Here is a 17,919-nt window from a genome sequence, read left to right on the forward strand (position 1 = left end):
ATTGTTTTATCTTTTAATGTATAAAATTGTTTAAGCTTCAGTTTGATGAAATTCAAAAGGTTACAGTAGATAAGATCCACACTGGAAGACTTATCATTGCAACTTTCCAAAAAGGTGAAATGCTTGTTTGTTGCTTCTCATTAGAAGTATGCAAGTATATAATATGCTATCTCCTAAAGCACGACTGTTTTAATAAACTGCAAGATACAAATTTTGAAGCAAAGTTTCAAGCACAGAAAATTTCTTTGGTTAAAAACACAAAGCCACAATGGTAAATTCAACTGTTTGAGTTTTTCCTCCTAAAATCTACCTAATTACATATTTAGATTTACACAGAACAGTAACTTCATGTAAGAGATGGAAAGTAAAAATCAATCAAAACCATGTATTGACATATGTGTGATCAACACATAAACACTCTTACTTGCAGGACGCTACAGATAAGAGTTGGAAGTGTTACCTATGGGAAATTGCTAGAAGGGCTAAGTACTTAAGGCAATGGTGCAAAAGAACAAGGTTACTGTCATTGCAAACTAATGATAATTAATAGGAAAATTCTACTCTGACAAATAAACATCTAGTTTTCTATTCTTTCTCATTTTTCCTTCTTATCATGCACACAGATCATTCCAAAAGTAATGCCTCGTTTATCTCCGTGGAAATGACAACAGACACATACAGCACTTTTATACTATTTGATAAAGCAAGTTCTCAACTACAAAACGCTATTTTTCAACACAGTCATCACCATTAGCTATGTTTTTTCACTAGCTATGAACGAACTAGAGCTTGCATCCCGTGCTTGTAAAAATCTGCACCAATGGAGATGAGCCACTGTTTCACAGCTGCTGTGACATCATCGTTGCTACAAAAAGGTTGCCTATGGAGTCCATTGTTCATCTGATTGAACAGATTCAAGTCAGAAGGTAGCAAATCCAGACTACGCAGTGGGTGTGGTAGGACAGTCCAGCCAAGAATGGCAACGTGTTCCACAGTCTTCAAACAGGTATGGAGCCCAGCATTATCATGTTTCAAGAAAAATATTGTCTTCTTCTCTGTCCAGGCTCTGGAAGTTCAAGCCTTCAGCTTAGTCAGCATCATGATACAGTGGTCAGAATTGATGGTTTGTCTGGGCTCCAGGAAATACAGAAGGATAACACCTTTCCTATCCCAAAATACAGTGCATAACATTCTACCTGCTGAGGGCTGCATCTTGAACATTTTCTTCGACAGGAAATTCATGTTGCCACTCCATGGACTGCTGTTTTGATTCCAGCTCATAGTGGTGATCCTGTGTCTCATCATCAGTAATGATGCAATCCAAGCAATTGTCACCTTCAGCTTTGTACTGGTTCAATAGGTCATGACAAACTTGCATACAGTGTACTTTCTGTTCCTGTGTAAGCATTCATGGGATCCACACGGCATAAACTTTGCAATATTCCAATGTTGCCAACATCGTTTCCCATGCATTGAAGCTTATGTTCAGCTATGTACAGTTCCCTTGTCATAATCTGGTGATTTGCATGGGCGAGCTGACTGAGACTCTCTCCATTTCACGGTATGACAGCTGTGCAAGGCCATCCGGAACATGACTTGTCCTTCACGTCACTGTCACCACTGCTGAAATGCACCACTCTTAACATCCAGTGTTTGGTCTCCATAAACATTCAGCAAACATCAATGAATGTCAATGGGTGTAATTTTTTCTGCATGGAAGAATTCAATTACACACTTTGCTTCACACACACTTTCATGTCAGACGCCATTTTGTCAGACTGCCCCTCTATTGCCATCTGTAACGTGGCAACAAAATGTAATGGAATATTGGTGGAAAGGCTCAATCATTACTGCCACATCACTGACATTCACCTCTGATGTCATGAGCCAACATTATAAAATAGGAGGCATTACTTTTGGAGTAGTCCTCATGGAATAGAATACATTCTTATTTCTGCAGCCATCCAATGCTCACATAATATCTTCCTGTTTTGTTTTAATGGTCACTTACCGGCTTTATGTCCCTGTGCAGGAATCCTACAGAGTGAATACTTTCAATAGATTCCAAAATCTGCCTCCCAAGCCGCAGAGTGGTACTAATTGTGAATGTTCCTCGAGACTGGCTCCGACGCAGGTCTGCCAAATTTCGACCCTGTCAAATTAAGAGGGCATTAAAAAAATAAAAAAAACCTAATATCAACATTCACAGATAGCATAAAGTCTTCCTATCACATCTTTAGCTATAATGGTTGACCACAGAATACTTATTACTTGTTTTCGTATTCAAGGATAACATAGCTAATGAGCAGATGTTCCCAAATATCTACAATATTAAATTTACAATTAATTTTTTAAAATATTAATATTAGTATCTTTCTACACTTAAGTAACATGGACTAAAATAATCTCTAGAAGATAACTAATGTATTTCTCCATCAAGGATATTTGAAAAAAGTCAGAGAGAAAATACTCACGAAGACTTCTTTACATTCATTTGTTTAGGGAAAAGTATGTAATTTATTTAATTAGAGAGTATATCTTAGATGATTTAACCAAACAGATGAAAAATATTCATATAATGCAGTAAATATACTACCATGACTTCACAGAACCATTGTTCTATCAAAATAAACAATGATCAACAATATGACTAACAGCTCGCTTCTTTCTCCAGCATCATATCCACTAGAACCACCCACATCTTTATCCAGCATTCATATTTACCAAGATGATATAGGACAATAGTACTGTAATGTTAAATGTTAATCACCTATTTTATCCTTTTTTTTTTAAACTTTGCGAAGAGTCATCTGTTGGTCGTTGTTTTGGGTTTTTTCTTTTTTTTTAAACTTTCATCCAAAAATGCCAACAAAATGAACAGACCAACATACTATATTCTAGACAACCTCCAAATGAAGTCTTTAAAGGAATGTGTATTATCACAGAAAACACCTTCCTTTCAATAGTCAGACCTTTTTAACAATGGAAACTTGCTCCTTTTTGAGAGTATATGAAAAATAAGGATACAAGGAGAGGATCAATTTAAGTTAGCCCCCTACTATTTACTTCTTAACTTTGAATTATTTTTTTCATTTGCCATTCTCTAAAATTTTACGGTTTTCATACTATCTTCATGTTTGAATAATAAAACAAAACATATAAGCAAACTTTTGAGCTCTGTTTGGTACACTTACTTGCAACTGCATGACCACATAGTTAAATCTGTCATTCCTTCCACATCCGATGAATCTACAGACATGATCCTTTCCTGAAGGAATAATAAAAAGAAACAAATCAGGCAATAATAATGAGAAACTGTTTTTTCTCCTTCACATTCCTAGCAAGTGACAAGAAGAGCTCAGTCAAAACCCTAGAACTTAGTGTTACTGCTCCTGAATACTTTCACTTCATTTGACAGAACAGTTGCCTATTTATTAGCTTCTTAGCAAGCTCCCTGCCACACACAGTTTAAACATAGGTCTATTTATTTAAAAACAAACGAAGAAACAAAGAAAAAACCCACACGATTAATCAAAATAATTTCTAAACTGATTTTAAAAGAAATTTCTACAATTTATGCAAATACACAAGAGCTAAACTGTAACCAACATTGCTTTTCCCCTACTTCTTCCTTCCACCCATTTAAGTGAGATGGAAAGTACTATAGACAATACAGTTTTATGAAAGATTTACAGCAAATTTCTGTAGATGAAGTTTTGTATATTCACTGCTGCCATTTCCAGTTAATGAATTCACATCTCAAACATTTATGACTCACTTTACAGTCACTGTGGGTATGCTGAAGGAACAGGCTCAGAAAAACACATTAGTCCACTTATTCATGGTTAGATCGTCATCTAAGAAATTCAGTAAGCGTCCAAAACTCGGTTTGCCCAAGAAAATCCCATTTTACCTGAAGCCTCAATTCCCAGTGTGTGGTAAATTCTTTGGAAACTAATTTTCATTAAAAAACTGAGGAAGTGGCAAAGGACAGAAGTAGGGCCTAAACACATTATTCAAATAACCTAATTCTCTTTCACTTCAGTGTAGTAATAGGTATCTATCACACCTTTGCAGATACCTTGAGATCCTTTTCTCTAGGTGTATAACATCTGAAAGCCTGAGACTGGGGAGGAGTAAGGAGAAACAAAACAGGAGTAGGCTGCAGCAAATGGCTATGGCCTTGGAAAGATTTCTAGGCAGAGCACAAGGACTAACAACCATTCCTCAAGCTGCACTGTGTCACTGTAGCTAGTTTTGTGGATCACACCAGAGGGAACCCATCACCAAATTATGCTGCAGAGATGTAAATGAGTGAGAGAAGAGTCGGCGAGGTTGTGAGACAGAAACCAACTGAGGGAGTCTCACTCTCGCTGAGTGAGATACGACAAATCTGTCTTCTCCGATCTGACTGTGTGAACAGATGGCCTAACAACATGATTAAATAGAACAACCATCTGTTGCAGCAGATTTCTTTGAAAAAAATCATGTTTAAAGAGTTAAACAGTATTCTGCCAACAAGAATTAGGTGACAGCATCATTGCCATAAAAAAATAAATAACCAAATAAATCAAGGAAGCTATTGGCAACTGAGCTATAATAAATGGCCGTATCAGTCAACATATTCCTCCCTCATAATTAAGAGATAAGTCATATAGCTACTCACATGTTTAAGCATGTTTTGATAGACCAGGGTCTTAAAAGAGCTTCTTTGAACTTTTTCATTATTCACTTCACTGCATACCTACAAAGTTATGACTCATTTCACTCCTGCAATGAGTGACCACACTGTTCTAATTTTCGAAAATTCTCAAAGCAAAAACAAAAAAAATAGTACAGCCCTGCACTTCTGCCAACAGCTATGCTCATTTCAGTTTCACAGTTTCTGTGAGACAACATTCTAGTACAGAAATGCTCTAAAGCATCATCATAGCCATGAGAATGTGCACAGTTCTAGTGAAGACTGAAGTATTTGTTTTGCTGGATTGGGACACATTACACCTATTTCCTTCCTGAAGCCTGTTTCTTCCTAATTTCCCAAGAAAATATGAGATTTTATATATATGTATTTTTAAATAAATCAGCCCCATACATCAAGAGAATTCTGAACAAAGCTGTCACCTCACACTAGGAGTGGGGCAAACACCATGTCTTTCATTATCTACTAGTCACAGAGCAAACCTTCCAAATATGTGCAAGAAAAGGATTTTCATGACAATTGCATTCCATCTGATTTACATTCAAAGTACTTACAACACCTTGAAAATAAGACAGCATAAGCCCTTTGAGAACAAAGTAAGAATTATACACACATACATACATACTTATATTGACACATGCCATAAAGGGATAGAGCAAGATAAAAAGTTGGTATCACAGGACATTTGCTATTAGAAGTAGTTTCAAAAGTATCCTAAAAGAATTCTCTACAATTTCACCTTCTCTAAATCCTTAAGTCTGCAGAAGAAAAAAAAAGTCAAAAATAAGAAAAAGAAAAAAAAATACAAAGCATTTAATAAAAAGTATTCTTCAGGAAGCAATTTCAAAGTTTTTCTCTACTACTCATGTTATCCACTTTTCTTGGTTTTCTTTCTCCAACAGATTTTTAGCTCTTGCACACTGAAAACTTGTGAAGGTAGAAAAGTTAATGGAAATGGCTCCTAAGCATCAAGATTTTATATAAACTAGTTTGCTCTATCATAATCCATCATCTTATTTGATAAAAATCCGTCAAGTACAGATAAAAATATATAAACAAAAATCAAGCTACATATCTGTGTGGACTACAAATCTCAGTATATTCATAAAGTTCTTTCTTGTCACATCAGTTACCAAAGTCACTTTCCTGATTATCCACAACATTCCTCATCCTAAGACAGAGCAGTTGCACTGTACTATGAAATCTGAACAATAATAACTAGCTAATGGTCACTTCCAGTGTTACTATCATAAAAGTGTCTTCTAAAGCTCTTACAAGAAATCAGTTTTTCAGTTATGTAAAAACTTCCAATTATTATTTTCTCTGAACAAACAATTATTGAGAAAATAAATAACAAAATCTGAGAGGTCTTTACTTGCATTATACATGTGAATTATTTGCCCCTGCGGATCTGTTATTCTGGTGTGTCATTACTAAGTTCTTTGCATCTAGACAGCATTTCCCAGGATTCAGTAGAATTAGAGTCTTCCACAGGAAAACTTCGAAGTTAAATTCCCAAAGTAAGATAGGTAAAAAAATTATAACTTCTTTAAGGTCCTATAGCAATATTTGGAAATGACCATTTCAGCCAAAAGGTCAAGAGGTTAAAGTGTTTAAGAAAAAAACCAATCTTTGTAAACTTTGAACTCAAACTTCACTACGCTTAAATTCAAAGTAGAAGGTTAAAATACAACATTTTTAATACTCATTGAACAACTTGAATTTAATTCCATGCATCTCTAGACTACTGCTAATATTCAAAGAAAGCTAATACAGACTCCCTGAATCCTCTTACTCAGCTGTGTATTAATAGATATTTTTGTGAAATTCTTTAAAAAGATATGAACGTAGGAACAGTCTGTTAATGCTATCACATGTGACATACTTGCCCTCTTAAATCTATAGAGGCTGTCAATTTCTGAAGCAATGTGACCTTTACAGCTGATTAGGCAGCACCATATGTCATGCAGATTTTGTTTTATTCGAACTCAGAGTTCAGTAAAAATCTGGCTGCTGACAGAGACCAATAGATTAGTCACAATCTTCCAGATTCAGAATAAACTGTTTAAAGAAAAAAGCCACTTTTTAAACACTCTTTATTCACATTCTGTGAAAAGCAATGAAGAGATACCAGTGCATACTTATCTGTATTACTAGCTTCAGACATTGAAGTATTAAAAGGTACATCAAAAGTGAGTATCCAAAGCCATAATCCTGAGTAGTCAAGGAACTGAACCCTAAAAGAATTCTAGACACTAATAATTACTTTTTCTACAAGTTAAAGGATTTTAATTTTGTGGGTTTTGAGTGGTTTTTTGTTATTGTTGTTGTTTGTTCTGTTTCTAATACATTGTTGTTTTTTTAATTATGCTTCCAATTTCAACCTTAGAAAAGTCTTTTCAAGTACTGACAAGAAAAAAAAGAAATAGAAACATTCTTATCATTGGTGCTACATGAAGGACCACCAATTCCATGCTAGATAGTTTGTTTCCTCTTTTAAAATAGTCTCCTTTTCCTGTACAAAAAAAATCTAGAGCAGAAAAAGTTAAAGAGAGCAAACAGATCCAGAGTAAAGTACAGCTGAACATAGGTTCTGCCAGCAATTCAATTTTTCATCATTTTTTTTTCCCCACTTCACTCTGTTTCAAAGAAAAAGTTCACTGCAGAAAACTTTCAGAAGCCAAGTGAGTAAAAACTTGGAGAAGATCAAGAGTACTTACTCAAACCATGACTACACTGTGATTGTAATTTTTTAATTTTTTTTTTTTTTAAGAGATACATTGACATGCTGCTTCCTGCACAGGGTATAGTCCTACCTTGCAATTTCTTCAACACAGCTACTTCCATTTTCAGCACTTGTTTTGGCTGCTGAGCTGACTCGACCTTCAATGCTACATTCTCCCGAGTAAGCAAGTCCAATGCATCGTAAATTTCCCCAAATCCTCCACCTCCTATTTTCCTTAACTACATTGAAAAAAACACAAACAAAAACAGATTAGAAAAGGAGGAGAAGAAGGGAAACAAAACATCAATACTTCTTCAAACTGTCTTCCAAACTGCAAACACTGTTGTATTAGATTTTAGATTAATGTAATAGTACACTTTACTAAGTAAAGAGCTATTGAATAATCTACAAATATATGGTTAACCACATAAAATTTGGAAGATAATTTTAGGAAAACAAGTTAATACACCTCATATCCATCTGCACTAAACTTCCTCAATTTCATACAATGTAAGAGTACAACTCCCAGCATGAATCTGACCGAAGTCAGCATGCTGAATATATGCTTTCCTCAAATAGCCATATGCTACCCAGAGATCTTCAAAAAACAAATGCACAGTGACATTTTAAAATAAGCTATCTTCCCCTCAGAAATATAAGCATTGAATACTAAAGGTATAAAAGTTCTTGGGAGTTACTATGAAAAGCCAGAATTTTCTATTCTGAGCAATGACTTACACATGACAAAAAATGGCTAAGATTATCTTTGAATACGTATATTAAATGTTACTGATTTACTTACAGTTCACTAACACCATTCTTATTAAGAGACATACTAAAGGAACAGGCACCATTACAAGATTCACTGTTTGAGGAGGAGGTAAAAAGAATCCTCCTCGCATACACTACATTCAGAGCAAATACTAATAATTGTGTTTTCACTCTGCTCATAGCAGACAAGGACCTGTCTCTTTCAGTATCAAAACGTCAATGCTATTCATATAATGTTTCATATTGTGATTTCTCCTGTAGCTACCATTCTTCATGTGACACAAGAGAAAAGGAGACAAAATGAACTTACCCTAAGAAATACACTTACTTTTCATTTTAGTTTTTTAATATATTAATTTTTAAATGTATTTTACCTTGAAATGAATGACATGATTTCCTAATCATCATTTGAAAATGTGAATTTGCTAAGGCTTTATGAATACAGCATATTAAATGTTGTCTGAACATTCTAGAGATCTAGAGATCAGCAACACACTAATTCTGAAAATTGATCCAATGTCTCCTAATCCAGACAAACAGCCACATGTCTGAAAAGGAAAAAGCATTTTAAAAAAATAGCCTGATCATTCTCTTGCATTTTTTCAACCAAAATCATATCACATGAAATTTTTATTCTGTATGATTACAACAATACTCAGTAATTCATTATGCATTTTTCTGATTGCAAGATTTTTTAAGCATCGTAAGCAGGTCTTATTTCAATATTTTTAAAATGAGGAAAACATGGACTAAGATACTACCTACCAAATTTCACTTCTGGTCTCACTGATACCTATAAAAAGGTGCACTGTATAGACAGCACACTACATTAAGACTTCATAACTAACCCACCTACATATCTGCTTCTGTTGCAACATCTGCTGATTGCAAACTCAGCTGATCATTTCTTTCTGTAAAGCGCAGTAGCTGTTGGCAAATTCATTCTCCTCTCAGATAGCCTCTAAACTTTCTCTGATGCACTGAAACAAGCACACTAGCAACACAAGCTTAAGCCTGTTACTCCTTAACCTGCTTATTTTAAAATATTAACAAGTTCAAGTACAGAGTATCATAAATTCTGAGTAAGCTAGTGTCTTCAGGCATGATTTGTTTAAGGTACTAAACAGCTAAGAATCTAGACATAACTCTACAATGACTCAGTCCCTGCAGAAGGGAAAGAGATGTCATGTACATGTTAGAAAAATAGCATGTTTAATGGGATTACATATTACATTGTATGTCTGCATGCATAGGTATCTCTCAAAGATGTAGTTCTTGACTAATTTGGCCATGCCAACGAGTACCTCTTGGGCTGGTAATGCTTCTGTATCTTCCTGAGCCCTGAGCTAAGGACTAGGCTCAAACAGTTAAACACAGATGTCCATCTGACCGTAGTTTTCAGCATAAGCACTAATCTAAGTACAGTGGTGACAGTGAAAATGCATGGTAGAAAGGTGAAAAAGGATACAGATGACACAGCCACTCTCATCACTTTTACAGACTTAGAGCAGTTCATCATCTAATTTCAATTTATCAGCTTTGAGAAGCGGCCAGCCTGAGCAAGACTGCCTCTGAAAAGCTTTTTTTCTGCTTGTGGGCTAAAATAAACAAGCAACCATATTAATAAACAGATCAATTTCTGTCCTCAGATGAAGTACACCAGAATCATTAACATATATCGAATAATCATGGTGTGCAATAATTTCAGGCACAAATGAACTTCTCTTTGATGACAGAAAAATCATTTTCTGCCTCCTTTGTCACTAGGTCACACGTGAAATTCAGCAATGAGCTCGCACTTCCCTTGGTCTTCATTTTGCTGCCAACATTCCTATGGAAGCCTTTCTAGTTGCTTTTCGTATATCTCCCGAGTTTCAACTGCAGGCTGAGCTCTGGTTTTCTTAATTCCATTTTCCTCTTGGGCAGCCCAACTCCTTTGCCACCTTCTGTTCAAATCCATTTTGCTTTTGAGTTAAGAAAGAAGTGGCCTGTTCAGTCATATGGGTATCCTGCTATATCTGCCCAGTGTCTTTTACTTTGACAAGGATGCTGTTGCACTCTTTTACACCTACACCACAATCTTCCACTCTGTACATGAGTTTCACACATCTCATCTCAAACTCATTCTCTTCTCTACTGCTCTCTTTCTATGCTTCAAGTCTAAAGCATATATTTTCCAACTTTTTTTTTCTTTGGGCTTTTTGTTATACTGCACACTGAATGACGGTCTTAAATCTACCTATAAACAACTATAATTACATTCAAATTTCTCCAGCTCCAAAGGCAAAGAAAAGGGACTAGAAAAGGCATTGATACGGGGAGCCAGCACTAACTGAAACTGGTAGAGAGGATGACAATGAGAAAAATGACTTTTATGACATCTTTCCTATGTTTACTTCCCAAACGAGAATCGTCATGAAGAATATCTACATAACAAATTTTAATTGAACATAGTTTTAAAAAAAGGTCATGTCCAAAAATTCCAGGTGTGAATTTGTGATTACAAAGACCAAAGTCCTGAACAGCAAAAATTCCAAATTCTACACTTTGGCTGCAAATCTATGTATAATTTCCAGAATGTGCATATATTTTGTTGAATTTCCAGAATGTGCTTATATTTTGTTTAACTGGTTGCAATAAAATATTCTCATACAATCAAACTACAGAGTTGTTATTCTTCAGTGGGGAGAGAGAAAGCAGGGTATCAGAGAACTCCACAACGAACAATCAGAGGGAGCACTAACAGTGATCAGCACTCCTTCATACAAAATCTTGAAGTCCACTGGCTTATACTGCCTCATCTTCCTACACAAGGAATTTTTGCTACTGCTTCAAGAACACTAGCAAAAACCATCAATAATTATTATACGCTAGATTATGAAATACATTTAAATATATGTGTTGAGCACGATGGAATTGCTGAAATTTGCACTATACTTCTTTTCTCCACTGGCAGCCTGTACTATGAAACCCTTATGCTCAGAAATAAGTGTATCACCTTAGATGCCATCAAGAAATCCTCACTGTTTGCTACAGAAATTAAGAAATTGAAGTTACTCACAGACAATGTCTGGCATTCATCTATCTGTAATATTTGATTGGGAAAACCTACAAGTTTAAATTTATAATCACACAAATTAAGCTAGGAAAAAATATAAACCTGAGGAAAACATGTCTTCTATTGCATATAATAAGACAGTTTTGTGGATAGTGTAATGTTTTCTATTTATAATGCTACCTTATACTATTTGATCTGATAAGAGACTATAATTTCACTTTTTACTTCATTGCAATATCAAGATACAATAAAAGAAAGTATTTTACAAGTACATATGCTCCAAGGATAGTATTTCTGGTTCTATTTACACAACACTATAAAGTTAACATCAGATTCCTGCATTTTTAAATGAAGTACTGAGCACAACATAGTTGAAAATACTTTATTTAAATGAATTTGAAATGAATGATGAATCTATAACTCCTATGATCAGCTTCACAGTCTAAAACAAAATACTGAAACATGGGAGTAAAACAAAGCAAAGATATTGCAAAAACAATGGTTCAGTGGCCATTCACAGTTCATTTTTTCATTTTTTTTATTTGGTTCTCTTTGTGGTGTTTTTTTTTTCCAATCTCAAAAAAATTTACATGCAATAACATCCTAAAATGATCAGAGGTGTGGAGAAGCAACTATGAGAACTCAGCCTGTAGTTCTCCACAAAAATAGTGTAGAATGGATGCTGCATCTCTCCAGATGTAAATCAAGAATATGAACACCAAAATGGAACAAAGCTATTTACCATAAAGCCAATATGGGTACACAATCAAAGCGATATAAATCAGACATGGATAAACCTTTGTTGCAATACAGTAAACAAAATTTATTTCTAATTGGGAGAGCAGCAAGGTCTGGAAAGAGCATCCAATTAGAAGTAACCAGTCTCACAATCTGATTAGTTTCAACAGGATGCTTGATTGATTTCCAAAATGGTTGACATAATCACTAGCTAAGTGGATTCAATATACTAACAGAAGTAATTTTAAAAATGAAAAAGAATTGCAGGAAGACATACTTACCACCTTCCATCTTTCTTTGACCAAGATTCCCACAGTGAGGATGTCAGGCTGCTCCCCACCTCCACTCATTGCAACCTCCTGATGTGATGGAGCTGCTATGCCAAGTCTGTGTCAGTAAAAACCATCCAGATCCCAGGAGCCGCTTCCATTTAACCACTGGCTGCAGAATAAGAGCAGAACACAGGCTAACACTGGCATGAAATACAGAAACAGTTACGTTTCTCACATAGCATGTTAACTAGGTTTTTTGTATGCTACAGTGACTCATGTTAGAACTACAGCCAAGCAACTTCCAGTACAGGAAGAAATCCAACTATATTATTCCTTATTTTTTTACATCTAATAATAAGAATATGTAGGCAGTTTCAAACTGCTGCAAATCATAAGCACATTCTTTTATATTAATAATAATAACTTTTAAACAACTAAATAATTAACACTGTAGTAGATAATTGATTAAATAAAAGTAACATATAATAACAACGTAGAAAAAGATATTAACCTAAAAATTACACAATTAAAAATAGATAATTACACTGGAATTATAATTTATTTTTATTTATTTTATTGCTACGTCTGCCAGTACAATTTCATTGGTTTATGTCAGGATACAAATAACTAAAGAAAATAAAAACACCTAAAAAGAAAACCAACAACCCAAAAACCTGTAACAACTTGCATTGAGTATTTCAGTTTAATTCTTTAATTTCCTGGATTTTGGTAATCAACTCTAAAGCAAACATATACATATATAGCAATATATATATTACCTTTGGGGTGGGGGGCGAAGATTAGTCCACATACAATGGTTCTCATCAGCACCTACTCTAATCACACAAAAAGCTTACTTCAATTCTTTGCTACCAGCTTTTCTGGAATTGTGTTTCTTACACTGATACAATGATTGAAGCTCTCTTATTCAATAAGACTCTTCAAAAGTGTATTTGCTTCAGTTTTATTTCAGTCACTTCTGAAACAACTTAAGCTAAAATTGAAAAATCCTCTTACCCCAGAATCAGCACCCAAATGGTAAACAACACTGGCACGACCATTCTGGTTTAAATTCACAGGATGTCATTTCATATGTAGAAATGCTCGGTTTAATACCATACCTAAGTTATATCTAAAAAAAACAAGAAATAATACTAACAAAACCCTACCGCTTTATCAATCAAAGACAGAGGTTTAACACAACAGTAATTATATTTGGTTCTGTGGTTTTTTTTCCACATTCATACCCTTTCATACCCATTTTTCCTAATTCATTTATGCCTTTCTTACTTCAACTGTAAATTCTGACATTTGAACCAAACAAAACAGAAACCTCTGGAGGAAAATTAATCTGAATTAGTTGAAGATTTCAATTTATACCTAATTAGTTAGAGCAGATTAAATACCTGTGAAAGTACACTTATTACAAATACACAGCTTGATTGGTTTAATTCAAACAAATGAAGGGAAACTAAATTAAGATTGTGTATTCTGAGCCAAAGTGTCCAGCCTGGAATTTAATCAAGTTGAACTAAACCAATTTCCATTCTACTGGTGCTGGTAAATTCTCCCCTGTAGATAAGGTCAAAATTATAAAGCAAGTTGTAGTAATTTAAGTTAACACTCCTAGCATTACTGAACCACTGACTATAATTATTGGCCTTTTTCGTAGTTACCCTAACACAGTCAAGAACTAAGTAAGCTAAAGAGAAAATTAAACAACAGTAACAGGTTGACAAAGGTCTATTTAACACTTCTAAAATTACGTTTACAACATGCTCCATGATTTTTTCCATTTGCTCCAGTCTTTGTTTGCCCTTCCACCCCCTTCCAATTATGTAGTGTTTTTCACTAAGTACTGTGTTTACTCCTATATCTTTTTTTTCTTTCTACCCTACTTCTTTTTTTCCCCTGGCACTTGTTTGAAAAAAAAAAAAAAGCAGTGGAGAAAGTATTCATCTGGCTGGAATGAGATCAAAAATTGACAAGTATGAATTTTGCTAAAGCTTTCGCACAAGTGAAATTCATCATCTGTCGAAAAAGTAAACGATTTGTTAAATAGATGACAACAATGGTTTTAGAGTTTTCTATCAGTACTGCTATCAGCCTTGATCTAGTATCTGATTAGATACCTTTTTTTATATACATTTCAAATCACAATTTATAGTCACAGATCTGATAAATATTTCTGAGAGCTCTCGATTCCTGAAGTCTTAACACACTAAATCATCTTCGTTTATGCACAATTCCTCAATTTTACTCATAAAGAATCAGAATACCCTGCATTGAAAGGGACCCACAAGGATCACTGAGCTCAGCTCCCAGCTCCACACAGCACCACCCAAAATTCAAACCCTCTGTCTGAGAGCGCCGTTCAAATGCTCCTTGAACTCCAGCACTTGGGGTCATGCCCACTGCCCTGGGGAGCTGGTGGAGAACCCAGCCTGCTCCATGCTGTTCCCTTGGGTCCTGTCACCGTTACCAGAGAGCAGAGATCAGCACTGCCCATTCTCTCCCCTCACAAGGAGCTGTACGCCACCATGACGCCTCCCCTCAGCCTCTTCTTCTCTATTCCAACATGCTGATTCCTTGTTAAATCTCTTGCCATCCTATATCATTTCAAAGCAAGAAAATTTATTCTACATTATCATTCTCTAGTATTTAAAACACTAAAAACTGAGGACACATTAAAGAATCACACACAGGCAGCAGAAGTTCTCTCCTGAAGGCAAGGTGCTAATCACCTCCTGAAGCTTAAGGATCTAGCACTAATCTGATGCGCATAAAATAGCCAAGCTCTGTTTTACCTAAGAAAGGCAAATTTTACAAACATGCTGAGTTTAATTTGGACAGCTCTGTGTTCTTCAAGATCCCAAACACAGGAGTCTGAGTATTCAAGTACTTAGATTTCACAAGTACTTAGATTTAGAGTTTGAAATTAGTCAGAACCTCCACCTGTTCAGGCTGCCGTTCACTCTCCACAGCATATATGCACGCATACTTGGTCATCAGAGTCCAAGCAATGAGTTCCCTGCCCTCCTCTATAAAGCGTTCTGTCAAGTCTCTTCCCTCACAGTGAGCAGACTTGCTTTTCTTTCAAGGTTTAACCTGTCTAATTTTAGTTTCTTACCACAGGACTTTGTCACACTTTTGGAAACTGAATTCCAGTCCTGCTAATTTTACCTCATTTAAGCATCAAAACACAAGGATCAAATCATTTTTAACCTCCTCTAAATTAAACCTTCATTCCTATCCCATGGGTCTTCTCTACGGTGCTCCTTTGAAGAGCCTCTCCTTGCTCCACATTCTTCCTGTGGTATGGGCAACAACTCCCAGTTAGACACTCACACTGAATTACACTCAATCATACTGATGCTTAATATGGAGAAAAGATGAATTTTCTGTTTGTTTATGCTAGTAATCTTACTTCCCTAATTTAAATCCAAAGTCAATTTATAATTCTGCTAAATCACAGCTGTATCAGATGCTTACATACCTACATTGCTGTGGAAACAGGGTTTCTTTAAAGTTTTTATTCACACTCTGATATAGACTGATTTTCATTGCTCTGCTGTGTGCTCTAAGGACATTAACTCAGTGAAACTGAAAATGTGTTAAGAACTATTAATGCACTGCATTGGGTAAATATCTTGACAGAAAACACACTCTTATATGTGCAGTTTAGACTACAATCATTTTAAAATTCATATGGAAAGACACTTTTGGAGAGGGCTACCATTAAAGGACTTTTTGGACAGACATATTATATAGGCATTCTTTGGAGGCGGTGTTCAGGACAAAACTGAAACGTCTCTGAATTTTGGAGGACTCCAATTCAGATTGTTCAGACACATTCTAAATACCACAGATGACTAAGAAGTGCATAAAAACACAGATAGTTCCATTTATATTACTGAAATACAGCCAGCTATTGCTTTCAGCAAAGCAGCTGAAGACTTCACAATGCTGGTAAACAATTTAAAAGCATTCCAGCATGTTCCATATCCCACTGAAACAAATGAGTAGTCAATGACATACAGTTAAGGTGCAAGCTTTCCCTTACTCATTCAAGGGAAGAATCCTTTAACAACACCGTTCTAAGGTGGAGACCATTTTCTGCAAAATGAGCTTTTCTTTGCTACTCTCCTAAACAACAACAACCACCTTTATGGCAACACATTTCATGAAAACATATATCTGTCAGTTTCACTAGCAGATCAGTTTATGTCAAGAGAGTAAATAAGCAGGGTAGCAGAATTACCGCAGTTAAAGGCAATTAGCCCTTTGCCAACTTATTTCCAGGTGACAGTTCATGGAATAATTAGGACAAAATAATGAGTACAGACTTCGTTCCACAACACGAGCCTTCCTTTGTCTGGGAACTGACCCCTGTGTAATACATTTAAAGAACAATTGGTGCTTATAACCAAAATTTAATATTGTACAAACAGCATTCAGTGTTCAAATCTCTCCTACCCACTTAAACTGCTTTTAACTACTTACCACCTATCCCAAAAGGATTGTTTAATTTAACCTAAGCAAGTACATTAAAACATTACATGCTGGTAGATAAAGCAAAACTTCCCAAAAAAACTGTCGCGTTTCTAAGAGCTGACTAATTCAGAATGGAAAGACAGCCATGTTACGTAATTTGTGTGCATGTACATGTATGCTTGTGCATATTAGGATTTCTTTAGAAACGGCCCTAAACTGAAGCCAATATCTGCTAATCAGCCTTTATAGATGTTAAAATCTAAACCTAAGGCTGAGAAAGTAGTACAGTGTTGCTTCAATGTGTATATATATATATATATATATATACATATGAATAAATGTGTGTGTATATATATATATACGTGTGTTTGTGTGTGTGTGTCCTGTGGCCTCTCTTTTATGGAATAATATCAGCATTTTGCAAATAAGGACTCTCTATGTTATTTGTTCTATCTGGCTGCCTTCCAAAGTTGCTTGTCACTTCTGTACTTCCTACTTTTGAGCAGAAGAAAACTTAAAGGAGCAAAGGAAAGTTCAACAAATCTGTATAAATAGAGAATCAACACGGGACATTTTCAAAGGTCTTAATTCCGTAGCATTTACGGTGAAGTCCATTTCCACAGAAAGGCTTAAAACCACGTGCAAAATGCAAAATCTAAATGCTTGAAGTGTGTATTTGAATACTCAAACTAGAAAACAATTCTACACTTACTAAGTCTTTTCTAAACATCTTTATTAAAATTTGGGGTCTTTAACATAACTGAAAATCATTATCCAGCAGGTCAATGAAAAAACAAAATTTAAGACCTTGACCTAAATTTCCATCTGTATTGGTTGTTTAGAAATTCTTTTAAAAAAACAAACCACAAAACTATACATAACCAATGCTATTTTACGTTTTCCTATCTCAAGCTTCTGGGTACCAAAATTCTCACTGCCATTTGCAGATTCCAGGTGTGAAAAGCTCCCAACTGTCTTGTGAACCGTTGCCAAATAGCCTAGATTTCCTTCCGGCAACTTCCGCACATTCAGCTATGTTGTTATTACAAAAGTGGCAATATTTTCTTCATTTTGAAGATAAATTAAATATATAACATTTTGTTTCAAGATAACAGCCTTATTTAAAAACAAGTATTTCAAGTTCCCACACTACTTCCAGTAT

General features: G+C 35.2%; 1 protein-coding gene across 3 annotated transcripts in view; it reads right to left on the bottom strand.

Moving 5' to 3' along the window:
* The window catches only part of TTBK2 (tau tubulin kinase 2), an 87,807-nt gene that overhangs the window by 53,400 nt on the left and 16,488 nt on the right, over nt 1–17,919 (bottom strand). For 2 of the 3 annotated variants that reach the window (XM_021403428.1, XM_021403427.1), the window contains exons 2-5: nt 12,273–12,432; nt 7,516–7,663; nt 3,195–3,268; nt 2,012–2,152 (exon numbers count right to left, since the gene is read on the bottom strand). In XM_021403428.1, coding sequence (XP_021259103.1) covers nt 2,012–2,152; nt 3,195–3,268; nt 7,516–7,663; nt 12,273–12,341 — 432 coding nt within the window. In that variant the 5' untranslated portion in view covers nt 12,342–12,432. Of the gene's footprint in view, nt 1–2,011; nt 2,153–3,194; nt 3,269–7,515; nt 7,664–12,272; nt 12,433–17,919 lie in introns of those variants that run through there. The other variant, XM_021403429.1, reaches the window with a different exon arrangement.

Source organism: Numida meleagris, chromosome 6 (assembly GCF_002078875.1).
Source record: "Numida meleagris isolate 19003 breed g44 Domestic line chromosome 6, NumMel1.0, whole genome shotgun sequence".
Taxonomy (NCBI): Eukaryota; Metazoa; Chordata; class Aves; order Galliformes; family Numididae; genus Numida; species Numida meleagris.